General features: G+C 44.1%; 2 protein-coding genes across 2 annotated transcripts; one reads left to right on the top strand and one right to left on the bottom strand.

Moving 5' to 3' along the window:
- Positions 1-543: 543 nt before the first annotated feature.
- Positions 544-12,892, bottom strand: LOC310680817 (uncharacterized protein). The gene is made up of 12 exons (XM_083447842.1): positions 12,758-12,892; positions 11,970-12,036; positions 10,911-10,944; positions 9,565-9,725; positions 9,008-9,089; positions 8,047-8,227; positions 7,444-7,511; positions 7,222-7,298; positions 5,715-5,815; positions 2,791-2,885; positions 1,865-1,996; positions 544-745 (listed from the first exon to the last, which is right to left on the bottom strand). The coding sequence occupies exons 2-12, from the start codon at positions 12,033-12,035 to the stop codon at positions 609-611; spliced, it is 1,134 nt and encodes a 377-aa protein (XP_083303968.1). The 5' UTR covers position 12,036; positions 12,758-12,892; the 3' UTR covers positions 544-608.
- A 262-nt stretch (positions 12,893-13,154) lies between these two features.
- Positions 13,155-23,133, top strand: MMACHC (metabolism of cobalamin associated C). Its single transcript, XM_083447840.1, has 4 exons — positions 13,155-13,304; positions 17,633-17,827; positions 19,617-19,769; positions 22,184-23,133. The coding sequence occupies exons 1-4, from the start codon at positions 13,221-13,223 to the stop codon at positions 22,493-22,495; spliced, it is 744 nt and encodes a 247-aa protein (XP_083303966.1). The 5' UTR covers positions 13,155-13,220; the 3' UTR covers positions 22,496-23,133.
- Positions 23,134-25,483: the final 2,350 nt, after the last annotated feature.

The raw sequence follows: 25,483 nt of genomic DNA on the forward strand, positions 1-25,483 counted from the left end.
TGTTGTGCCGGCAAGCACCGTGACACAGATTAACAGAGGCTTCCTCAACCTTGGCCCTCCAGATGTTTTGAGACTACAATTCCCATCATCCCTGACCACTGGTCCTGCTAGCTAGGGATCATGGGAGTTGTAGGCCCAAAACATCTGGAGGGCTGAGGTTGAGGAAGCCTGGATTAACAGAATCTGGGGTAAAGTGGATTGCTTACCAGAATATTTTCTCTTGCAGCTCAGTCTCAATATTTCATTTCAATATTTAAACACTGCAAATTATGAATGATGAGAATAATCAGTTCCTTGAAGCTGGCCGATACGATCCATATCACACACGCAGGGACCAGCAATGCAATTGTTCCTTTTCCAGAAAGGGACACTGGGAAATCTCTGAACAGAACATATATATATACATAACACACCCTTCTCAGCCCCCTGCATCATACTTGCATGTGCTAATATCACCAGGTCATAGGTTGAGGTTCATACTGTCCTTCTACCTCAATGTTGCATCTGTACAAAAGGCAGCGGAGTGTGTGTGAGAACAGTACGTATGTTTCTCTGCTCTTTAATTTGTTTTCTCATTAGAAAGAATGAGGCAATCCTTAGGTGAAGTTTTAAAGGTTACTCAAGTTGAGCTCAGGAGGAGTGTCAGTCAGCTCACTGCTGAGGTCTTCTGTGTCCAGCGTGCCACCAGCTGCCCCTCCAGGGGTCTTCTTTTCTAGCTTCAAGCCTGGTATGGAAATCTTGTCATCTACAAGTACAATACAAAGTAATTAGCTGACTAATGTGGTTGCTGTTATAACATTTTGCAATTCAACAGTATAGAATTAATAAGCTAGAAAGAAGTGCTTTCAAAAAAAGAGAAGTTTAAAAAAATGAAAAGATTGAAAGAAAACTGGTAGACCACTTTTCTGAGCTACTATGCAGCAGCATATTTTAATAGACAAAGTGTTGTCTTCCAGGACCAACACATGTACAGATGTTAAGTCTTGTACGCAATCATCCACAAGCATCACCGTTGAGCCAGCAGTGAGTATATCTATAAGCTTCCCTTTCATATTTATTACAAGTAGTGTCAAACCCATTTGTCAAGAGCTTCAGAACAGCCTTCAAGCACCCAACTATGGAATGATTGGTTTTCCTTTACAAAACCCAAAGGATTACAGTGGTACCTCGGTTTACATACGCTTCAGGTTACAGACTCCGCTAACCCAGAAATAGTACCTCAGGTTAAGAACTTTGCTTCAGGATGAGAACAGAAATCGTATTCTGGCGGCGCAGCAGCAGTGGGAGGCCCCATTGGCTAAAGTGGTGCTTCAGGTTAAGAACAGTTTCAGGTTAAGAACGGACCTTCGGAACAAATTAAGTACTTAACCCAAGGTACCACTGTATTTGGCTCATCCCCTAGGCATGAGCTTGGATGTGCAAAATCTTAAAGATCCTTGAAAACACTTTGAGGGCACCAGAACAGAGCACAGTAGAAATGTAGCAGCTTCCTTCAGAAAGACTGAGTCACTAGGATTAGGGTAGAGAAAAAGCAAAATGCAAAGAGGTTTAAAGAGAATCTGTGCACAAGAATCTTAAGCATCTTAATGAAATAGGGTATGAATTCCCCCAATGAGAATGTTAATCCCTTTATTCTCAAAACTGAGGGTTCCTCTATGTGGTGCAATATGGGCTTTGATATTTCAGAAACAGAAGAAAAGTAAACACAGCAAGTAGTATTTTCAGTATCAATCCGTTCCTCTTCCAGGGTACTCTGGCAATGCTGCAATTCAAAATAAAAACTTGTAGAGATAAACTTCACAGCCCCAGAGCAATCACTAGGCAATGGTTTCAGTAAATATTTCAGAGTTACACCCAGGCTCACCAGCAAGTTGTGCAATCTCTGGTTCACTAAAGAGTTCATCTGAGCTGACATCTGTGAGACTGAACTCAGAGGCTGAATCGTCACTGAGAAGGGATGACAAGGTAGCATCATGCAGCAAAACTCTCTTTTTTCCTAGGGGACAAAGTTCGAGGCAGATTAGGGAGACTAGCAGCTCACTTAAAATTCTGAGCTTTTTCTCAAAGCAATGTTTACAACTTAGTAAATGATTGAGTTTGCCCTTACTGTCCAAAGTCCCAATGATTCAAGACAAGACCATGTATGCAATGCCAGTATACTTTTTTCTAATTAAGAGCTTTATTATTTCCATTTAAAATATGGCTGGCACCTGGGTTTATATGTGGAAAGTGTCATGCATACATAGGGCAGGATTCACCTTACAAGTCCTGTTAGTGGAAGCCTGTGCAAGGGGGCTTATCTTTTCCCCTAGCACTCCTGAAATTGGTTTCAGCAGCGTTGGGAGAAACCCCAGGTCAGGGCATAGGGGAAGGAGAGAGAGGGAATTGTTCCACCTGGTAAGCTGACATAGTGTGACACTGAATTCTTTCCAAAATTAGTAAAACTGAGAAAAGTGAACTGCTTCTCTGACCATGTATATTTTTTACAGGAGCAGAATATTTCACAGCTGAAGATGAGAGTCTAATGGGTTGTGCTGAAGAAACACTGAGGGCCATTTTACACAATGTTATATTTTCCTTCAAAAAGTTAATATATCCATAGCAAAAAGCAAATACTCTTTCAAGCATCTGAGTGCTTATTTTGCAACAAGACTGACAAATGGATGTGCAGCAGCTGCCCAGTCCACAAACTTGCAGCAAAATGAGCCCTCATGCCACACTTCCCATGTGCACCCATTTTCCTAATCAGAGATGCTCTCAGTGTCAGGTGTTCTAAGAACAAGCACTTACTTAGACGGAGGTTTTTGTCTCTTAGTGGACCAGCGTAGAGTTCATCCTCCAAGTGCAGACCTTTCACCTGTTCTTTTAGGTCAGTAACTGTACTTCTGATTAAAACAAATTCAAAAGCCCACATAAATTATTAGTGCATTTGGAAGAAACATATTTATAAGAGATGAGGCACTCTTGCACCTCATAAATCTGAGCGATGCAGTCAAGTAAGCTCATAACAGCTCTGTGCGATTCACTTAATGTCTGAAAGTATCCGTAGGCAGTGAAATAATCAAGACTTCAGTTAAAATGGAAATGCTTGATGAGCTAATGAAAAGCAAGCCATGACTGACTTCAGTGACAGAGAAGCTGGGTTTATTTCAATGATATATTCAACGGCTTCTCTGGTGTTGCTTACTTAGAATCATTCATAGATTTGAGAGGAATACAGGGAAATAAGAGGAACTAGAGAGAAAAGAGTTTGATCCTCTGAATTCAAACCACTATAATGTGACTCAGTCACTACAGGTTCTGTGAACCTGGGTGATAATTGCTGGAGAACGTTATTTCATTCCCAAGAGATGAATACTAGGAAATGGACATGTACTGTGCCACTCAGTACATCCCCTCTTATTAGATCCAAGCAGTTCATGGATGAGATTATCAATGTCTACTAAGTCTGTGTAGGCTATGTACCGTATTTTTCGCCCTATAGGACGCACTTTTTCCCCTCCAAAAATGAAGGGGAAATGTGTGTGCGTCCTATGGGGCGAATGCAGGCTTTCGCGGAAGCCTGGAGAGTGAGAGGCGTCGGTGCGCACCGACACCTCTTGCTCTCCAGGCTCCAGGAAGCTATCCGCAAGCCTTGCGCACCTGGGGGGAGTTCCCCTGGGCGCGCAGGGCTTGCGGGCGGCAGCCTGCAGCGCGGAACACGGGGCGCCCTTCGGAGGACTCCCCGTGCTTCGCGCAAGTGCCGGCAAGCCTCGCGCACCGGGGGAGAACTCCCCCCCGGCGCGCAAGGCTTGCGGGCGGCAGCCTGCAGCGCGGAACACGGGGCGCCCTTCGGAGGACGCCCCGTGCTTCGCGCAAGTGCCGGCAAGCCTCGCGCACCGGGGGAGAACTCCCCCCCCGGCGCGCAAGGCTTGCGGGCGGCAGCCTGCAGCGCGGAACACGGGGCGCCCTTCGGAGGACGCCCCGTGCTTCGCGCAAGTGCCGGCAAGCCTCGCGCACCGGGGGAGAACTCCCCCCCGGCGCGCAAGGCTTGCGGGCGGCAGCTGCCGCCCGGCGCATGGGGCGCCCTGCAGCAGAGCGCCCTGGCGCCAGGCAGACCTCGGCCAGCCCCACAAGGTCGGGGGACAGCGGGGAGGCGCAGCGCCGCCATCCCACTGTTCCCCGACCTGGTTTTGGGGGGGAAATAAAGGGAAAAATTTTTTTCCTTTATTTCCCCCCCAAAAAAGTAGCTGCGTCCTATGGGACGGAGCGTCCTATGGGACGAAAAATACGGTACTACCTCCAGTCCCAGATCACATGCAGAAAAGTGCTATTGAACTCATGTCCTATATTTGTGGATTTCCCATAGCCATCTGATTGATAGGGCTGGGGAAGAAATTCAATTCACTTTGCATTCAAAGGCAACCTTATCTAATTCAGATTTTCCAAAAAAAAAAATGAGAACTGAAATCCAACCATCTTTCCCAATTTGTGCTCCTCCAATTTTTGCAATGCAGTTCCCCAGGCCAGTAATGTGTACAAAAATGCACATACTAAGGTAAAGTGTGCATACAAATGCATATGTTATGGAAAATAACATACAAAAATGTTTATATTATGCAACATTGCATATAAAATGTACATAATACTTAATAAATAAAATCACACTAACACTCTGATTAATTTTCATGAGGTTTTTTTTGGGGGGGTGGGGGAGAGATGAAAACTGATGTAGAAATGTGAAGAACTGAACTTAAGTATGGAAAAACAGGAAACTGAAATTGACACCTCTGTCCATCCCTACTGGCTGATCACTGCAAAAACAGAATGCTGGACCAGTCAGACCTCTAATCTGAACCAGCAGGGCTCTTAGGTTCTTACAGTTCAAGGCAAAAGCTATAAAATGCAGCAAGGCAAAAAAGCAAATACTTAATCTCAATGAAAGGGGACAGAAACAGGAAGTAGTGGACAGAGGTAGCTGATGTTTGAAGTGGCATGTTTGTGAGCTCTCTTGATAGAAACCCCTCTCTAAACAGCACCAAGTGTATCATCAAATTCACTGGGCTCGTTCCCAAGTTAACTTAAGGAAGTTCACAGAAGGAAAGTTTCCTGCCTTCTCCAGCCACCTGTGCTCCCTGAAAAGTCAGTCTGGGAGGTCAGGAGCCCTCTTGAGCAATGTGGGATGGGTGAATCACCCCAAACCAGGATTGATCTCAATGGGCTCAATGTAAAGTTAACAGAAGGAACACTTCCCTTTCTCTTTTCCCCAGCAGTCCCATTTCACATTGCTCATGAAGAACTGACCCTACACAGAAGTTGTTTGGGCCTGGGCTGGGGTGTCAAGTGGCTATAGGGAGAAGGGGATGGGAAACATCCAAACCATTGGGTGACTAGGGCAGCCTTCCTCAACCTGCTACCATCCTGTCTGGTCAGGAATTAGTCCAAACCCTCTGGAAGGCCCCAGATTAGGGAAGTCTGGTTTGGGAAAAAAGCAAACTGCTAGCCTTCTGCAGCACCTTCAAAGATTCCTGTCTCATCATTGCCTTTTTGGAGGCTAATGCAATGAATAGGAGGCCCTCTGGTGGACAACTGTCTACCAGCAACCATCTACAACACCATTTTTGAATAAGAGAAACAGTGGTAATAATTTAGCAACCATGCACGTCTCAATCCTGCATTGAACCACGGGCAGCTATCAAGTGAAGCACATAACAGCATAACATGTGTTTCCCTACTTGACATGACTAAGTTCCTTCTGAGTGCTCTGGGTTTCAATCCTAGCTTTGTCCAAATCCTTAGTCTGAGCTTTATGACTGTCCTTCAGATCTTCCAGCATCTGGGAATAAGAAGACAGATAACTATGGTTTTAACCTAAGCTTTTAGGGTTAATTTTGTTTTTAAAAGAAATTCCCCCCACAAAAAAAAAAAGCAGGGAGTTAAGAGTGTTTTGGGTATTTGCTTGTTTAGTTTTTAAGTATATCCATAGTTTCCCAGTCATGTATTCTGCTGCAGAGATTAGCATATACCCACAGACAGAAGCAGAATGGCAAACACATGTGACCATATTCCTAATACCACTGCACTGGTTTTTCCAGGCTAGGGAAGCACAGTACAGTGGTATAATGGCCTTAAGAGGTGCCCACAAGTTTCCACAATGTTTGGAAGCAGTACTAAGACATTAACTATGTTTTAAGCGAATTAGGCTGTGAACAAGCTCAGCATCTGTGTATACAGCTGTAACCCTCCCACTTGACTCCTCCCTCTATGAACAAAACAAACAATGAAATCATTTTGCATTCAAACCAGCACTTCTGGTTTGTCTCCAAATAAAACCTCACAATTTGAAGCCAAGGTTAAATCATTACTTCCCAATAGTGGTTTGTTTGCTCTAAGCCCACACTCAATTTTAATGTGAAAGCTCGAAAGGCAGGACATGCATCAAGACTGATGGTGGTGGCTACAGTTCAGGAATCTTTCCATAGCTTAAGAAACCATCATTAGGGAAGGAAGAGTATTTAAACAAGTGGCATCAAAGGTGAATGACTACTTCTTGAACTGAATATTTGCTAGAGCAGCAGGTGGGGCAAATCTTGGCCAACCAGGCTATTTTCCACAAACCATGCCCACCAGTCAATCTGCTGACAAATCCAAGTGGCATCAGCTGATTGTCAGGTGGGCAGGGTTCAATTCTGCCTTGGCTGCGCAAACAGGTACTTGCAACCCTTTACTTCTCAGCTGATAAGCAAAGCTTAACTCCTTCTCATGTTGGCTGTATGAGCAGGCACCACAGTCAAGGCAAGCCAAAAGGAAGGTGCTTTTTATGAGCATTGAAAGAAAGGAAGAGAGTTTTCACAAGCCAAGGCAGAGTGCATGAGGGAAAAGGCCTTTGCTTGCAAAATGGCCCTTTCTTCATTTCCTCCTGGACGCAAGGATTTTCGCAAGTGGGCAGGACACTCACCTGTCAATCATGTAACATGTCATAGAATTGACGGGTAGGTTGTTGACCTGCGAGGAGGTGCCAGATAAAGCAAAAAAAGGTTCCTCACCCCTGTGCTAGAGTCATCTAGCTTGTAAGTATAGTGTAATCTTGTTCTAATCTTTCAGTCATCTCTGTCTTGTCTGTCCAATATATTTTAGATATCTGGGGTAGGGACTGCATCCTCCCTTCATGTTCCATGCTGGGCCTAGGACTACTAGCACAAAGTGAATGGGTAGCAGCAGGGAACCTTCTTAACAACGTACCTGACAGTATCTTCTTTGAGTCTTCTTTATCTCATCAGTTGCAGACACTTGGTGGAACAGATCATCCTCTTGTTGATCTAAAGGGTGCAATAAGCCATGTCATTTTCTCAATTCTGTACATATTTCTCTCTTCCCAATGAGGCCCACAGGGCACATAGCCTTTATCCCAATAGTTATTACAGAACAGAGGCCAGGGGAGCAGGAGCATCAAGTAGTACTTGCCTAGTTTGTGCTTCAGGTGTTCCATCTCTCTTTTGATGCACTTATATTCTTGCCACAAGATTTTCTTACTAGAGTAAGAAGGAAATCAGGAACAGAATTAAGACAACAGGGATCACTTTTCTGGATTTACTGCAAAGTCCATTCCAAATTCAGCTGTTTTAAAACATTAACAGTTTTGAAATTTATGGAATTGGCCCCATGCCATTCTGATTCCCAGAGAAATGGTAAGATAGAGCTCAAGCATGCTTGCATTGTTGGCTTTCTATAGGCTAGAAATCAGTGAAAAATATATTGCTAACCTACAGGGGTCCACTCAGGTAACACAATTCACTACAAGCAAGTGGTTATTAGAACAGCAACTCTTATTCTTCCCAGCACAGCAGCAACCCCATTCAAGAAAACTTGGCAGAGGCCACAGTTCATTCAAGTCTTTGAAGACATTCTCAAATTGCAAATGACATGCCAACTTTCTTCCAGCAATTAATGATCTGCAGTTGACACTTGGAAAAGTACTGTTCTTTGTCCATCACCACACTATCCCACTCATCTCGAACATCCCTATACATAAAGCAGTTACTTTCACTAGATAGCTCAATTGCTGACCTCTCCCGCATATCTTGCATGATGCCAGGGTTGGAAAAAGGATCAGGAGTACAGTCACCATCTGACTGCTGAAACACTTGTTGCCGAAGGCTACGGAACTCAGTCTTCAGCCCTTCCATCCTGACTCCCAGGGCTGAGTCTAAGCTGCCGTGAGAATTGTGCTGCAGTCGATCCACCTCCTCTGCAACATGAAGCAGGACAGGACGAAATTAGCCAGCAGTATTCCCCTTGGCTGTTGTGGAGATACAGTGACATTGATGCCCATTCACCATGGGTGCATGGCAGTCTGTTAACCACATTCAAGAGAGGTTTGTCCCCATCAGAATACCATGGAGCTGGCAAGAGTGCTGACAGACATAAATGAAGTGTGGATTCAAGTATGAGGAAGGAGGGAGGTGAGGTGGCTGGATTCTTAGGTACCATGACATATTTCTCATAACAGGGTTATCAGCTAAGCAAGAGAAGAATCTTCCAACAGTTTCATTGGGTTTTTGTTCATTTCCAGGTCCAATTCAAAAATGCTAATTGTTATCACTCACTAAAATCTGCTGGAGGGACTCTCCTTCATGTCTCAGTGATGAATTATGTTAGGCTGGACTGCAGCACAAACCCACTCTGCAGTTGCACCAGCTATGGGGAACTTTTTTTATGTCCACCTTGCTCCATCCCATCAGCTTCTAAAGATGACTCTTTTGGGAGTTGTTGATGTTTGAAACCTCCTGAACTGAGGCATTTTCTGTGAATGCACGCTCTCTCCCATATTGTGCTTTTACCTTGTATATTTCTCAAACTGTAATTGTAAGCTGCTTTGAACATTTTAATACAAAAAGCAAAAATAGAAAAATACACGTTTTAAGTAAAATAAATAAAACTTGTGCTCTTTTAGGTGCAACTTGTTTGAACACATCAGAGAAAGGGCAGTCTGGCAGAGGCAATGCCAAACTGGACAAATCTCTTATACCCTCTAGGTGACTGATACTCTGCTGCTGCAGTTCCTTCTCCTGTTTCAGCCGATGTACTGCCTGGGTGAGGGATTCTATCACCTAAGAGAAAGAAAGGAGGACCAGAGTCATGGGAACAGCAAATGCCATCATAAGCAAGGAGCCCTCAAAATCCTAGGCTGGAACATAATATACTAGAAAAACTAATTCTAACCAAATTGTTGGTTTGAGAACATGTATTATTTCCTGTTACATGATTTAAATCTCACATTTCCTCCAAGGAGCAGGGGTTGGAATTCATGGAATTCCCCACTATTCTAACTCCACGACAATCTAGTGATGCAGACTAAATTGAGGCACAATGGCTGGCCAAGGTCTCACAGCGAGTTTTATGCCCGAACAGCAATTTACAACCCAGATCTGTCTGCTTTAAGTTCAACCATCTACTGTATGGCACTATCTTCTCATGTGCAAGACTTTGCATGTGGTTTTGCTGGTGTATGCACCCAGATGTATTAGCAAAGCTTTTCTCTACACCATAGCATAGTAGCTTGCGCATCATTTCAGTGTCACTTACCTGGGCTTGGGAATGCAATTGCTTGCTGATGGCAGAAAGCTCCTCAGCAGCCATTCTACAGCATGAGTGAGCTCCACATGTGAAATGCAGGGGTGGTGGTCCAGTCTGTTGCTCAGTCAGAGAAGCACTCTCAGTATTTATTCTGTCTAGCAAGAGATCAGCTGTTGGGATGGAAAGGAACAAACCTGACTGGTCCACCTAGTATGGAAACTGTCAAAAGTATCTACCTACATTGCTTGCTCTCTAAATCACTTCAATTGCACAATACAGCCTACTCCGCTGTGCTATTTCTTGTCCACGTGTGCTCTTGGACATATAGCCCCTGGTATAGAATTCTTTCCTTTTAAGTATTCAGCTTGTTACTTCTTTCTCTCACTTTTAAGAAATTAAAATATTCTCTCGGGAGTCTATTGGATTCCAACCCTCTCCCTACTCAAAAGTTAATTATTGTAGGCTTTTAACTCTTTTCCCTTTTTTCCCACCTCCCTGTGATTTGGGCAGGAATTTGCTATACTTTCCTGCTTCACCTCATGCATATTAGGTGCTTTTATAAATAGCAACCAATGGTGTAGAAGTGAGTTTACTATCATTTTTTAAAAAGCAAAGCCAGAGATGGAAAAGGGAGAAAACAGAGGTGGGGGTAGATGTGTAGGGTCAAAGAATCACCTCGCTGGACCAGACCCAGCTCCATCTAGCCTTTCATTCAGTTCGCAGGAACAGCCAGTTAGTTAGATGCCTCCAGGTGTTTATAAGCAATAGGTAAAGGTAAAGGTACCCCTGCCTGTTTGGGGCAGTCTTGACAGACTCTAGGGTTGTGCGCTCATCTCACTCTAGAGGCCGGGAGCCAGCGCTGTCCGCAGACACTTCCGGGTCACGTGGCCAGCGTGACAAGCTGCATCTGGCGAGCCAGTGCAGCACACGGAACGCCGTTTACCTTCCCGCTGGTAAGCGGTTCCTATTTATCTACCTGCACTTAAGGGTGCTTTTGAACTGCTAGGTGGGCAGGAGCTGGGACTGAACGACAGGAGCTCACTCCGCCGCGGGGATTCGAACCGCCGACCATGCGATCGGCAAATCCTAGGCGCTGAGGTTTTACCCACAGCGCCACCGAAGAGTTAAAAGCCTACAATAATTAACTTTTAAGTAGGGAGAGGGTTGGAACCCACGTTATAAGCAATACATGAAGGCAATTGCCTTCTCTCACTGTTTGCTCCCAGGATTTATATACACTAGAATCAGTAAAGAGCTCTCTAATCTCAAAACTTCAGAAATTCAAAGTATGAAAGAGATGTTTCTTTCTGGAAAAGGTGCTTTAGAATTATACAATGCAGGTCAATCATTCTTACCTTTGGAAGAGATGCTGGAAGTGTTCAGACGTTGCTGGAACAAAAACAGAAGATGGGACAGAAAGTTATAACACTGTTTTGAATAAACAGTTGAAAGATTAACACTTGAGTGTATGAATGCACATTGCTTCCACCGAGGGATGCTACATGAAATTTAAGTTAGAAAGTACTGCATAAACACTTGGAGAGGAACTGTCAAGACAAAACATTCTCATTCATCATTATAGTGCCTTCAATGGACAGGACAGTAAAATACACAGAGCAAGGTAAATCTGCACAATGTCTTAATGCCACATTTTCCAGGCGACGACAGCAACTGTCATTTGCTAACTTGGCCAAAGATCAAAGAAGCATTCCCATAACTTTATTTATAAGATTTCAAAGCTGCTTTTTAGCTGCCATACCCAAACTGGTGTACAAAATAGTCAATGTATCTTAAATTCACAGGCTTAAAAATAGCAAAACTACGATAGCAATACAAGCCCAGAACTAAACAGTTTAACAGCAAGAACCCAGGTAGTAAGGGTGATTTCTAAAAGCAGAACAAAATTAATAAAAACCCACAAAAATGGTTTTACCTGTATCCAGAATGTCATGGAACAGAGTCAAATGAACAGCTCTTAGAAATTAGCTCCAAAGCTCATAAAAACCCTGCAGATCCACATGGATTCTCAGGATTTTTGCATTGGGCAACCCCAAACTCACCGTCAAAACACATGTCTGTGGCTACAGCATGAACCACAAAAATCATACATCCACTGTTTTGTTCAGAATATTTTTTTTCTTGTTTTTCTCCTCTAAAAACTAGGTGCGGCTTATGGTCAGGTGCGTCTTATGGAGCGAAAAATACAGTAATAGCTACCTTTAACAATCAATAGCAAAACACTCAGCAGATTTTATTAAAGACTAGTTCTTGGAAACTATCATCAACACATTTCCCCCTTGCAGAACACAACTTTGGTGTGATCAACTTTTAAATATGTAGCAGCATACACACCCCTTGTTCAATTACACTAGACACTTTTCTTCAACCAGTATGTTGCTCCAAACAAAACTTGCCTTAATTTTTGCCATGTTGCTGTCTGCTGCAGTCAAGAGAGAGCTGAGCTGTGTGTCCCAATCCATGCTGTTAGCAAAAAGATGTTTTAACAACTCACTGGTTGCCCAACTGTAACCCGGAAAGAGTCCTTGGCTAGAAAGAAATCCCAGCAGGAGAGAAGAGCGCCTGCAAAAGCAGCAGGAGACGGTTTATTTTTCTCTCGCGAGCAACGCTGAATCTCGTCATAGCAGAGGAGGGGTGGGGTGGGGAAGGTACAGACTTGGAAATGCAGACACTTTTGCAGAAAGACCGCCTAACAAGTTTCCGTCACGTCACACACAAAAATGCCTCTTAAGGGAATGCAGCATCAGGCACCCAACATCTCTGGGACAGATTCACAAGCACCTTTTAACTACTGTGCCAACTGTTTAAAGAGCACAGCTCTAAAGCACAACGCTCTGGAGGCCCATAAACTCTTTCAACGATAGACCACGGCTCTCTAGGGGCAGAGATAACCAAGCAGTTCCTCAGCAGAGGGGAAATGGAAGCGGAGGCGCCCTCTTCCCACCCCCGTCCTTAGAGACTGCGGCCAAGAGCAGCCCCTCCTGGGAGGTCGCTTCCTGGTGTCCGGGATGTGTTCTGGAGCGCTGGGCGAGAGGGTCTCCCTCGGCCGGTCCCACAAGGGAGCGTGGAACACCCCGCCCGCCTCAACCCAGCCACGGCCGGTGGTGGCTCCAGTCTGGAGGGCTGGCTCAGGACCCACGTCAGCCTCCCCGCTATGAGGACACCCAAGCCAGGCCCCACTCACTAGCGCTCCCGGCTGCCCCGACCAAACGGAGGCCAAGGGAATGGAGGGCCGGGGGCGAAAAGCCACGCCGGCCTTGCCTGGACCCGCAGCCAGACCCCCTCTCCGAAGGCAAAGGATTCGAACACGCACGGCCGAAACCGCTAAAAACCCCGAGGCAGGTTCCGCCTTCCGCTCCGCCGCGGAGGTTTCTGGAGAGGAAAGTCCGTAAGGCCCAGCGGCTACTGTGAGGGGGGAAGGCACCGGGACTGCATTTCCCGAAAGGCTCTTCGCGCCCCAAAGCGGGGGGTGTCGGGAAAAAGCGTCCCGGTTCCTTATTGGGAGAGGCGCGCGGCCCGTCGCCGCGGCAGCGAAACGCGCTGCCAGCGGGAGGGAGGGAGGACTCGGCTCTCGTGTCCGGCGCGTGGTGTGGGTCCGCCTTACCTCATGGGAAACTACATTTCCCACAGTACTCCGCGCTCATGTTATGATGGAGCTACGCGTGGTTGAGCTGGAGAAAAGGATCCGAGATCACTTGGAAAAGCTGGGCTTTGAAATCCACCCGCTTAAGGTACTGCAGGAGGGGTGCAGAGTTGGGAGAAGCGAGTCGAAGCGAGGAGGGGGAAATAATCGGTTTCTTAATTGCATGTGCTTCTTCAGACATATGGTTGGCATGCTGGTAGGGCAGAGCGGCGTTGCATAAGTGTTAACACTGACCCCTGTGTACCCAGAAGGAATATAAGTGCTATGCTGTAGCTCCACACGGATTCATGTGGTTCATTGTGCCTACTTTGGTTCGTGGTTCTGCCATTCTGGTCATATTGCTCCGCTGTTGCATTGTAGTTGCTGCTCCTTGTATAGGATCACTTTTTCGTGTGTGGCTGCTACCATTTTTGGTGCCATTTGACGTTCTGCTGTTTAAATATGCATTTTTTAATAATGCGTGGAATGTTCTTAAAATAAATATGTGGGCTGCAATTTTCATTTTTATTGCATGATCTGTTATTTTTGCAACATGGACATCTGAATCTCAGACATCAGGCACCATCTGATATGAAAAAAACAACCCTGTTTCTCTGGTTATGTGCCAAATCATTTTTTTACCCATTGTTTCCAGAAGTGTTCCATTTCTTTTACTGCCCTGTGGGTTGCATTCCAGGATACCATTTTATATTTACCCCTAAGTTTAAAGAATAATTGTATTTCTGAAATCCAGGTACATAATATATCAGAGTAGATACAAATGAGATTAGATACAGAGAAGGAATAAAGCACAATAATGTAGAAAGTGGGGTATAGCTGGGAATGTGGCCAACAGTAGCTGGTTATAAAGATGAATGTCAAGTTCTGTTGTCTAGGAAGTTAAAGATTGACATTGAATAGATTCAACTAGTGTGAAGTTGAGGCATGTCCTACCTGTGAGTTAAATATTAATCAGGGTAGAGGAAGAAGAAAAAAAGCAATTTTCTCTTTTAGGCCTATCAAATCCTGACATTCCTGCAAAAACGTATTCCTGGTTTTCTGTGGTTTAACTATAAACAGTTGCAGCTCTCCTCAAACATAACTCTTGCATGAGACAGAGAAGTCACATGACTGAAATGAGTACATTGTGATTTGCCAAAGAGGCAATCAGTGCTAGAGGCTATAAAACAAATCTCCAATAAGGCCTAGAGGCTCTAGAGAAGAAATTAAATCCATCAGTATGACAGTGTGTTCTCATAGGAGGCACAAATGCTAATAAACTCACTGGACAGCACAGTGTGATGGGAAACAGGAGATGCAGGTTCAAGACCTGCCAGGGCACTGATCCTCATAAGGCTTGGTTTCCAGACCCTTGATCTTCTGGATCTCTCTTCTCTTGATCTGGAAACTATAATCCTGTTGATGGAGCCTAGAACAGCATTAGCTTTTTTTTTTGCTGTTGCATCACACTGTTGACTGATGTTAAGCTTGTGGTCTACTAAGACCCCTAGATCCTTTTCACATGTATGGCTTACTAGTCTGGTATTTCCCCATTATATATTTGCGCAGCTGGTTCTTCCTGCCTAAGTGTAGAGCCTTACATTTGTCCCTATTGCAATTCACTTTGTTAGTTTTGTCCCAGTTCTGTTAAGGTCATCTTGAATTCTGATTCTGTCATCTGTGGCATTGGCTATCCCTCCCGGTTTGGTGTTATCTGCAAATTTGATAAGCATCCCCTCAATTCCTTCATCCAAGTTGTTTATAAAGATGTTGAATGACAATGGGCCCAGGACAGAACCCTACAGCACTTCACTTTTATCCAGGATGATGAGGAACCATGAATGGGCTGTCTTTGGGTTCAGTTAGTCAACCAGCTACACCATCAACTATTGGAAGTGACCCTAGTTGAGTGAAAGGTGAAAAATGCTTAGGGAGAGGGACTGTAGAGAAAGGTCTATGACAGATGTAGGACGGACTCGGGGCCACCCATACTTTGGGTGTTGACATCGTTCTTTAGACATAATCAGAGCAGGTTTATGGTGAAATGCACTTGGAGGCAGTAATGCTTCTGAATATCAGTTGCTGGAAACCACAGGAGGGGAGAGTGCTATTGTGCTTGAATCCTGCTTGCTGGCTTCCCACAAACATCTGGTTGGCCTCTATGAGAACAGGATGTTGGATTAAATGGGCAATTGACTTGATCCTGTAGGCTCTTGTGCATAAAATTGCCACCTGAACAGTTAGTTTTTGCTGGTGTTATTAAATTTATTACCCACTCTTCACCAGCAGGTCCCAGGGTGGGTTGCCATTATTTAAAATTAAACATTAAAAATACTGAAAACAGATTACAACCACAAGAATAAGGTGGTTTCTTAAACCTATATCTCAAGTGTCAAAGACTAAGATCAAGAGTTGTGTTGATCCCTCAGTTCTAAGTATTTGTTTGTTTATTTTTCAGCAACATTTATATGCTGCTTGCAGTAAAACCTCTAAACAGCTTAAGCAGCTTACAAGAAATGTTAACATTATCAATAAAAACAGTTAAATATAATTAATACTAACAGTAAAAAGATTAAACACATCAATACCTACCTATCTGGATAGGCTTGCCTAAAGAAAAATGCTTTAAGTGGATGCCAAAAAGAGTACAGTGGTGCCCCGCAAGACGAATGCCTCGCAAGATGGAAAACCCGCAAGACGAAAGGGTTTTCTGTCTGCAGAGGCGCTTCGCAAGACGAATTTCCCTATGGGCTTACTTCGCAAGACGAAAAAAATCCAAAACCCCTTATTCTGAATCGCTAAGCTGCTAAAAGCATTTTAGCAGCAAAACCGCTAACCCCCCCCCCCCAAAAAGCCTTTTTTAGCCAATAGCGCTAATAGCGCTACTACGTCAATGGGCTTGCTTCGCAAGATGAAAAAACCGCAAGATGAAAAGACTCCCGGAACGGATTCTTTTCGTCTTGCGAGGCACCACTGTACAGTGAAGATGCCTGCCCGGAAAAGGTCAAGTGGGGTAAAATGATTCCGCAAATAAACCAGGTCTCCAGCTGTTAAGGACGTTATGTACCAATAGTAACACCTTGAACCTGGCCTAGTAACAAATTGGCAATCAGTGCAAATCTCTGGGCTGCAGTGTTTTATGCTGACAGCACCTCCCTCTTGTGAACAACCATGCTGCAGCATTCTACACCAACTGGAGTTTCTGGGTCATGCACAAGGGAAGCCCCACATAGCATGCATTGCAGTAATCTAATCTTGAAGTCACCAGTACCTGATCTACCATGGTCAAGCTCTTGCAGTAGAGAAACGGTCATAGCTGTTGAACCAGGTACAGTTAATTAAAGGCACTTCATGTCACTCAGGCTACCTGGGCCTTCAGTGACAAAGCTGGATTCAGAAGCACACCCCACCCCCCAGCCTGTCTACCTGCTCCTTCAGAAGGGAGTGCAACCCTGTCCAAGCCTGGCAAATGACCAATTTGTCAGACCCGGGAACAACTTCCTCACAGTGCCTCCCATCTCGCCAGGATTCAAGCTCAACTTATTTTTCTCATCCATCCCACCACTGCATCTAGCCAACTACAAGCTCCATCATTCATTTTGCTCTTACTTATTTCCAGGGAGTACTTCCAAAACCCTTTTTGTGGTCTCCTGCTGCTCATGACCCCTGCTGCTTGTTCTGCCTTCTAGTTGCTGATCTTTGGGCATGAATCACATGGTTAAACTGCAGGCCCTAGACTTCTTGTTTGCTGCTGCTCACAACCCTTGTGACATCATAAGGAGCAGTGATGCTGTGTGATTTTAGCCTATGTCAGAGGTTGGACTGTGAACTCTAAATTGATTGAGCTCAGTTATTGCAGTCTTAATTTCTCTACAGCAATTTGTTGGATGGTAGAAATCAGAATTTAGCTGACGTCTCCATTTTATTTTATAATAATTATATCTTATTGGTTTTTTAAGTAACAGTAGGCCGAAGCCTTTCCCTTTGGTATCTCATGACATCATATCACATTAGGTTCCAGGCAGGTAAAGCTGCAGTGCCAAATTGAAAAGGAAAAATTAGAAGGACACTCTAAAGTGTGCTCATAATTCTTCCTTTGCAACCACGGATTTAAGGTTGAATTACCTGCTTCTTGTATCCCCCCGCCTTTGGAAAAGCAACAGCAAGTTCTCAATCCTTTGAAAATCTGAAACCTTGAGAAACGCAGTGAAGCACAATTATGCAACTATTTGTACGGTAATTTGTGTTGCTTTCTATGTGGTGTTGTTGAGTTTCCTTGAAAGACTCACAGAGTTCCAGGTAGGGAGGTAAGACATGTGAAGATTGATTGATTGATTTGCTTCTAAAAGCTGTATCTTAAAGTACATTGCTCAGAGTGTGCTCCCATCAGTTTCCAGAATCCAGGCTAACTGTAATTATATTTTCTCTGTTCTGAAGGTAGGGTGGTACAATGCGGTCCTTTCTCCAGCTTTTCAGTTGCCCTACTTGGATGACACTCTGGCATTCGTGGTGCTCAGCACTCCTGCTATGTTTGACAAAGCCTTCAAACCTTTCTTGAGGAATGGGCCACTGAAAAAGATTCGTGACCCTGTGGACCAGTGCATTTCTCATCACCTCACATTGCTTAGGGAGGTAAGAGATTTTGATGCATACAGACAAGTCATGGAGAGAGTAGCTATATACGCTTTCCTAAAGTCAGCCCCATTGAACACATTGGGGCTTATTTCTAAGGAGGCATGTCTAGAAATGTAATGCCAGTTCCCTATACCTTGGGAAAAGACAAAATATTTGGGTGGTCATCCTTGTTCCTTTTTAACCAAACAAGAAATAGAGTATAATCCATATTGTGTTTTGGGGATGGAGTTACTGCTTATATTTTTAACTGGGATTGGGAGACACAGGGGCTAAAAGCTGTTCTACACATTACACTGAAAGAGATGGTAGACTTTTGTACAGTACCTTTATAGATTGCATATTTAACGCTGCACTGTATAAAAAATGAAACAACAAACCAAAGCCGTGTATTCTGGGAGCTTTCTACTTACACAAGCATTCCGAAACTTGACAGACCCACCCTCCTGCAATCTGAAGCAATTCAATCCAGAATTCTACCGTTGTCACCTCCTTCTGTGTGATGTGTAGAATGGTTTTTGGTAACCAATATTGTAAATAACTTGCAAAATAAGTGTCAGTCCTAGCAAGTATTGTTTGGAAAAATTGTTTTGTGGGTAAAGGGGTCACTGAGAACTTGCTTTATTATACTGCAATAATCCAACCTCACACTGATCTAACTGAGCTAAACTTTCCATGGGATTTTGATTTTTTTCAAAATAAGCAAGCAGTAAATGATGTACTGTTGTTACGATGGTGGCTTTGTGTCATGTGACATGGTTTCCCTTTGTATGGCTTCAGTTTCCTGTCTGCAGAATAAAAATGCTGAGTGGTGACATTGCAGGGGCATTATAAGGAGGCAAGTGTGCAAACACAATGCCATTCGTTGTGAGAACGTCCTTGCACCTGGGCCAGGAAACACTGTTGAGTAGTGGCATGGCTATGCACAAAGCCAGCGATGGCTTCTGTGTCTCTAGCATGGGACAATCTAGCTTTGTTTTCTCCATTTCACCTCCCCTGCAGTCACCCAACTTCACTATACAGTGGTACCTTGTGTTACGGATGGGGTCCGTTCCGAAGGCCTGTCCGTAACATGAAAAGCCTGTAACTCAAAGCACTGTGTCTGCGCAGGCACGTGGCGCAATTTGGTCTTCTGCACATGCACAATTTAGCGCTTCTGCATATGTGCGAGCGGCGAAACCTGGAAGTAACCCATTCCGGTACTTCTGGGTTGCCGCAGGACTCAAGATGAAAACATGCAACCTGAAGTAGATGTAACATGAGGTATGACTGTATTTGAATAAATGTTGTAAAGGCTTGAAGGTCATTCAGAGTGGTTTTTCTTGAATATTAATTCAACTCTTTATCAGCAATTTCATTTTATGTATGGAGACTTTTAAAAAGAAGCCATTGTGACAAGCCCAGGCAACTGGAAGAATTTGCTTTTGGGTTAAGAGCTGTTTGTAGACCACATTGGCGGTTATGCTTCACCTGTGAGAAGATTTGTGAACTGCTTAATGGAACTGGGTGGAATAATTCTGGAAATCCTGAGAAAGAATTCCCAATATAGGACAGATTTTCTAAGGCAGGTCAGCAAAGTGACACATGCCTCAGAGTTTCATAATACACGAGGCTGTAGCTCCTTTATCAAGAGGTCGCATTGCTCGTTCAACAAGACTAGAGGCCCAGCTTGGAGCAGGGGACAGAGTGAGGCTGGGGAATGTAGACTGACTTGCTACATCATCCCATATTACCTGTAGCCAATCATCTTCAAATGTGAGTTTGATCTAATAAAAATTCCTCTTTCCAGAGTCTTGCTGACCAGCAGGTGGACATCATGTATGACTATGAGTTGCTGCCCAACCGGAAGCCCAAGTTCCTGGCCCAGACAGCTGCACATATAGCTGGTGCTGCTTACTACTACCAGAGGAAAGATGTGCAACAAGATCCCTGGGGAGAGAAGGTGAGATTTAAATTGGAGCAGGAGAAGCAGCAGAGGGGTGCTTGTTTCTTGGAGAGCCATTGATAAACTGTGCCTTTCTTCTGTTTCAGAAGATTTAGTGTGTTTTCTAAATGTTTTATTGGGTGACTTCTTTCTCTCTGTCTGTGATGTACGATGATCAGGAACACACACTCTCCTTGCATTGACCCAATACAGATCCATATTTTCCATATGCAAGAAAATGCACATTCTTCTCTTAGATAAATTATGAAATTAAGGGGTTTGTTTTACTTTATTATAGTGTTCATATTATTTTTTTCATTATACTTTGTCAAGGACTTGGATGGCAGAAGACATAAGAATAGTCTTCTCTAGCATTGGTTGAAGCTACAGGAAGGCAGCCATTAGTGTGTCATGTTTTGCTTGCTAAGGTTTGAGATTTCAGCAAATGTTTCCTCCACGGTTTGAAAACGTTCCCCCACATGTTTAAGCTTCATAGCTGCGTTTTTTAAAAGTTGCTTTTAAAAGTAATTTTAGGTAGGCTGCCCAATGTTAGCTATTTTCAGAGTAGATCCACTGAAATGAACGTACTGGTACATTACTAATTAATTTCAGGGTGGCCTACTTTGAGTAGTAAATTATTCCCTGGCATTTCAGTGACAGTGTCAGTTGTCTGCAATAATTAGTGAGATGCCCTAAAGCAGGGCTGAGGAACCTGTGACCCTTCAGATATTGCCAGTCTGCAACCAGTAATCCCTGCCCATTGGCTGTGATGGCTCAGGCTGGCCAGAATTGGAGCTGAACAACATCTGGAGGGCCACAAGTTTTCCATCCTAAAGGATTTCCTACCAAGGATACTTTCCCCTTTCTAATATTATAAAGCACTGTAGCAAAACATTTTGGAAGGGCTGTAGTTTGATGGTAAAGTACATGCTTTTTGTACAGAAAGTAAACAAAACAGTTCATTCAGTGGGCTGCCTTCCAAGTAAACATGCGTAGGGTTGGGCAGCCTGTAAGTTAACAAGTCACTCTTTGTTTACTTATCTAACTGGCTATGCAATCAGGTGCCTAGAATGGAAACTAAGGCTGAAATCTTATGAGCTCAATGGGACTTCTGAGTAGACATGTACTGTATGGGATTGCACTTAGATGCTTTGTTACACACACACACACACTGGATGGCCATCTGTCATAGATGCTTTAGTTGAATGAGATGACCCTCAGGGCCCCTTCCAACTGTACAGTTCTATGATTCTATGAAGATAGTATGTTGGTTGTGATGTTTTCACCTCTGGCTTACTCTTTTTGACATTATTTCAAAAACCTGCAAACCGCATTGGATGTTGTTGGCATCCATCTATCTTGAGAAACAATGTAGTGCGCCTCTGGGGGTGAAGTCAAACTGCTGCATTAGCTGCACCAAAGTGACTTCCCTGGGGCACAAGCCTGGGCAGTGTATATGGAGGTCCCGGGCTGCCCAGACAACAAGACCCCCTCTCAGTCCTGCTCATGTTGTCCAAAAGAAAGCAGAGCAATACATTTGGCATCAGCTTGGCTGCAGGAGTTGCCAGAAGCTCCTTGGAGACCCAACTCTGGATTTGTGTAGGGTTTACTCTTTAGCCTTTTCTCCTCAGAAGGTATCCCACAAGGCAGCAGAGGTTTAGGACCAGAGTTTTCTTTCTCCTAGATGAACTACCTTTTCAGGTTGACAAGGCCCTCACTTCCCTCTACAGTACATGCAGAAACTGCCTTCTTGACCATTGGCCCCACTATTGGTCTCATCCACTCAATCTACTGGAGCCTGTCTTTGCATGCAAGGGAAGTCCCTAACTCACCAAGGTTTTGAGTCCTACCAGCTACCCTCACCTGGTTTAGCCAGCCAGTCGAAGCCGTTTTCCAGGGTGCAGGAAAAATGTGTCTGTGCACCATGAGAATATCTGTTTCTCTCAAATCACTTCAAATTCCCTTCTAAACTATCTCCAGCCTACCTGAAGGTTGTGCCTCCATGATCACAAGAGCCTGAGGTGTAGCAGGAATGGAACCAGCCCAATTCCTATTAAGTGATGGCAACATCTCTCCCCCCCCCCCCCCATTAATTTATTTGCTTCTCTGTTACACATTCTCCACTAATACATAAACTACATACATAATACGTAATACCAACTACATAAACTCATACAGTCCAAACAAAACAAATACATCCTTTCATGTACTTCCCTTCCACTTCTTCCATGTTTCTTATCTCTTTATCACTTGCTATATAACTAACACTGCTGAACTACTCACATCCTGCTAGGTGCCAACCTTACACCTTGAAGAGAAGCTTTCTTAAATCTTTTGGTTATATTTGTCTATTACAATATCTTTCCTTTTTTCCTGTGAGATGTAAAGATTGGCAGGCCTTTTAATTCACTCAGCCTTTTTTCTTTCTCCAGAAGATCTATGGCGTCTGCATCCACCCACGTTACGGAGGCTGGTTTGCTATCCGGGCTCTCCTGCTTTTTCCGGGTGTTGAGGTGCCTTCCTTGCTGCAGAAAACTCCTGTTGATTGTGTGACAACAGAGGAAAAGAGAATAGAACTTCTGGAGAAGTTCAATTTCCACTGGCGGGACTGGAGCTATCGGGACATTACTGAAGTGAAGGAGAAGTACTCGGAGGAGCAGAAAACGTACTTTGCAACTCCTCCAGCTGAACGGTTAAAATTGCTGACTCTGCAAGGAGGATTGCAAAGGAATGCAATACACTGAGTTGCTGTTCTCCTGGCCCAAGGGGGACTCATAGCCTATTCTACTGTGTCCACTTCCATGGAGGGAGAGATGGGTGGTTTACTTGGGGACCCAAGCTGTAGTCCTGGACACACTTGCTAGGAAGTAAGACCCATTGAACACAGCGGGGCTTTGTTACAAGTAAATATGTCTAGGGTTGCACTGTAATATTAGTTACACCAAAAGCCTGTGAATCCAGGTGTAGGAACACTAGTCGTCCGTCCCCCCATTATTATTTTTTAGAGGAATGTAATTTTTAAAACATGCTGCTGTATTTAATTTGAGGGTATTTAAAAATGCTTTTTGTGTGAGAGAGACTCTGGTAGGTGGTGTAATTATTTTTCTTCGGTTATGAATTCAGGAGAGATGTTTTTGTAAATGGCACTTTTGCTGTCCTGTGGGAGAGATGTCCCACGAAGCAGTTGTTTTTGAAGGATGGTGTTGTCTAGTCCTTATCATAGTCTAAAGTCATTTCAGCTTCTCAACATTGCTTCTGAGGCTTTGAAATCATTTTGTTCCAGTGGTTTCTTTTTTACTTTCCACTCTTGTTCAACGGACTAGAGATGTTGTCTAACTCGTGTTGCGAAGGGGAGGTGATAGTAAAACTGAAGGAAGCAAAACTGTCTGGCTCTTTCTGTTACGAGTCTTTTGTGGCATTCATGCTATGTTGCAAGGCTTTTGGGGGAAAGTACATAGCCTTAAATTAGAATATTAGACTAGGAATGCAAGTGTCACCCAGTCCATTCCTGCCAGGACCTACAATATCTACTGTTGGCATGGGTGAAGTGCTAGGTTTTTCTGTAAGGGTTATTGACAAGAACTTGCCTTGCTGTTCACATATTTTAAGAATTGGCACACGCTAATAATTCATAATGTGCCTGACATTTTCAATACCCTCAGCAAAGGTTAAAGACTGTATCCAATGCTGCACATGCAGTGTTTTTCTCATTCAATGGAAAATCCCCTTCCTTTCCCAGCACACACCCCAGATTCTGTTCTGGAGGGTATCCCAACTCTCTGGAGCAGATTTTAAGGGTTTTTCAGGGGGTTGCACAGGAGAGGAGGGGGAAATTTCATTGTACAAGTGGAAGTCTGTTGACACAGCGAAACAACAACATGGATGCAACCCCAAGAAAACAATCCAGTCTACCTGTAAGCTTACTATACAAAAGGTAGAATGGGATAAAGAGAGTACATTGAGGTATTCTGCATAGGTTACAAAAATGTTTCATGACCTGGCGGAATGGCTGCTGAGACAGTTCTGGGAGAAGAGTCTGTAGTCCTGAGTTGAGCACAGGTTGGGGAATCTCCAGTTCAACATATGGCCCCAAGTCATGCTGCCTGAATTCTGGTATTTTGAATTTTGGATGCTGAAATTGCCCGATGTGTGGTATAAAATCACTCATGCCCTACTCAGAATCTCCCACCTGCAAATGGAATCTCGCTCCTTATTCTGTGCTAGAGCAGCTGAGGAATAGGCTGGCTCGACTGTTTAGTGAAGGCCGACCACACTTCCCTCCTCCTCTTCCTCCTCCTCCTTTCTCTCTCTTTGTCTCTCTCCCTCCTTCACACACAGCAGGTCATGTTACATTGGGAACTTATGCATGGCATGCAAGGCTCACAAAAAAATTAACATGGGAACAATCTGAAGTTGTATTCTGTTGGTGAGTTTGGGCTCATCGTGTCTGTGTGTGTCAGCTGTTTGCCTCCATGGGGCTCAAATCCGTCTGCATTAAGCAGCAAATTGGGTGTTTAATCCCTACTTGCTGGCACCATAAGCAGTTGGGATTGGAAGGCCACAACTGAAAGATTTGTGTCTGCAGTCTGCCAGGCTATGGCTAATTTCTAAATCCCTCACAGCCTCCTCTCCACATGTCTTCCCTTTGCCATTCAGCGGCTAAGGCTGAGTGGCTGTTGTGGAGTCTATAGAGCACCATTGTGCACAGTACTACCTCTGTATGCAGCTTGCACAGTCAAGCATTTGATGAGCAAGAGAGATTCTGTAGGGAGCACACCAGCTTCCACATCCCAATGATGGAAGGTAGCTGCCACCCAAACAATTAGTGCTCTTATTTGAATCAGTTTCTGATGTACAGCACGGGGTCATGTCCTGATTTTACTCTAGAAGTGGATAGGTTGTAACTACACTTGGCCAGTATTTAATTTAAACTTGGGCCTTGGGCAAAACTGTGGACTATTGCTACCCAACTTTGTTAAATGTTTTGTAAAGTGAAATTATACTAGGCTATGTGCATATTATCTGAACATCCTAGGGCAACCTTCCCCATCTTGACCCCACCCCCTGGCTGATGTTTTTGGACTTCAACTCCCATCAGTCCCAGCTAGCACAGCCAATGCTTAGGGATGATGGGAGCTGTAGTTCAATACCTGGAGGGCACCAGTTTGGCGAAGACTAGCTGGCTGGGTGTCAAAGGAGCTTTCCTGTCCACCTTTTCTCTGCTCTACACTGAAATTTGCCAAGCCCAGTAAGGCTAACAAATAACCTCCCCACGCTTGTCAGCAAAGGCCACCTGTACTGCAACGTGGGGAAACTATGATAAAATATTTTATATGTTTGTAATTATTATTACTCCAGGTTATAACTAGAAAATGGAGCATTGAACAGGCTCAGAATCAGAAGAATAAAATGTAATTGGAAAACCGCTCTATTTAAAAAACACAAAAATGCCATTAAGAAGACAATAATAATCAGCTGAGTAGTATTAAATGTCCTGTTCCAAGAATGGATAACATAAATTATGTCCCCGTCTTTCTTTTTCCCTTCCCCCATCCCACAACAGCTGTGGGGTACCCAGCATTAAGCTGGAGAATTGCCAAGTCAGATTGCTTTGGAAATATCTCCCTAGTGGCAGCAGCTGAGCTCAAGAAAATGGGCAAGTGGAAATGAACAGAGCAGTAAAACCATAGGCCTGAATTCCCCCATATTAAATGCTTTCCCCCACCCTCAGG

This window comes from Podarcis tiliguerta (genome assembly GCF_965153285.1).
Source record: "Podarcis tiliguerta genome assembly, chromosome: 6".
Classification (NCBI taxonomy): Eukaryota; Metazoa; Chordata; class Lepidosauria; order Squamata; family Lacertidae; genus Podarcis; species Podarcis tiliguerta.

What these genes read in the sequence shown, in the direction of transcription:
- LOC310680817 (XM_083447842.1), bottom strand. Translation starts at nt 12,035, where the DNA reads ATGGATTGGGACACACAGCTCAGCTCTCTCTTGACTGCAGCAGACAGC. An exon ending in GCAACATGGCAAAAATTAAG is followed by an intron (nt 10,945 to 11,969) that starts GCAAGTTTTGTT and finishes TTTTTGTTCCAG; the next exon opens with CAACGTCTGAACACTTCCAG. An exon ending in GAGTATCAGTCACCTAGAGG is followed by an intron (nt 8,228 to 9,007) that starts GTATAAGAGATT and finishes TTCATGTTGCAG; the next exon opens with AGGAGGTGGATCGACTGCAG.
- MMACHC (XM_083447840.1), top strand. Translation starts at nt 13,221, where the DNA reads ATGATGGAGCTACGCGTGGTTGAGCTGGAGAAAAGGATCCGAGATCAC. An exon ending in ACCTCACATTGCTTAGGGAG is followed by an intron (nt 17,828 to 19,616) that starts GTAAGAGATTTT and finishes TCCTCTTTCCAG; the next exon opens with AGTCTTGCTGACCAGCAGGT. An exon ending in AAGATCCCTGGGGAGAGAAG is followed by an intron (nt 19,770 to 22,183) that starts GTGAGATTTAAA and finishes TTCTTTCTCCAG; the next exon opens with AAGATCTATGGCGTCTGCAT.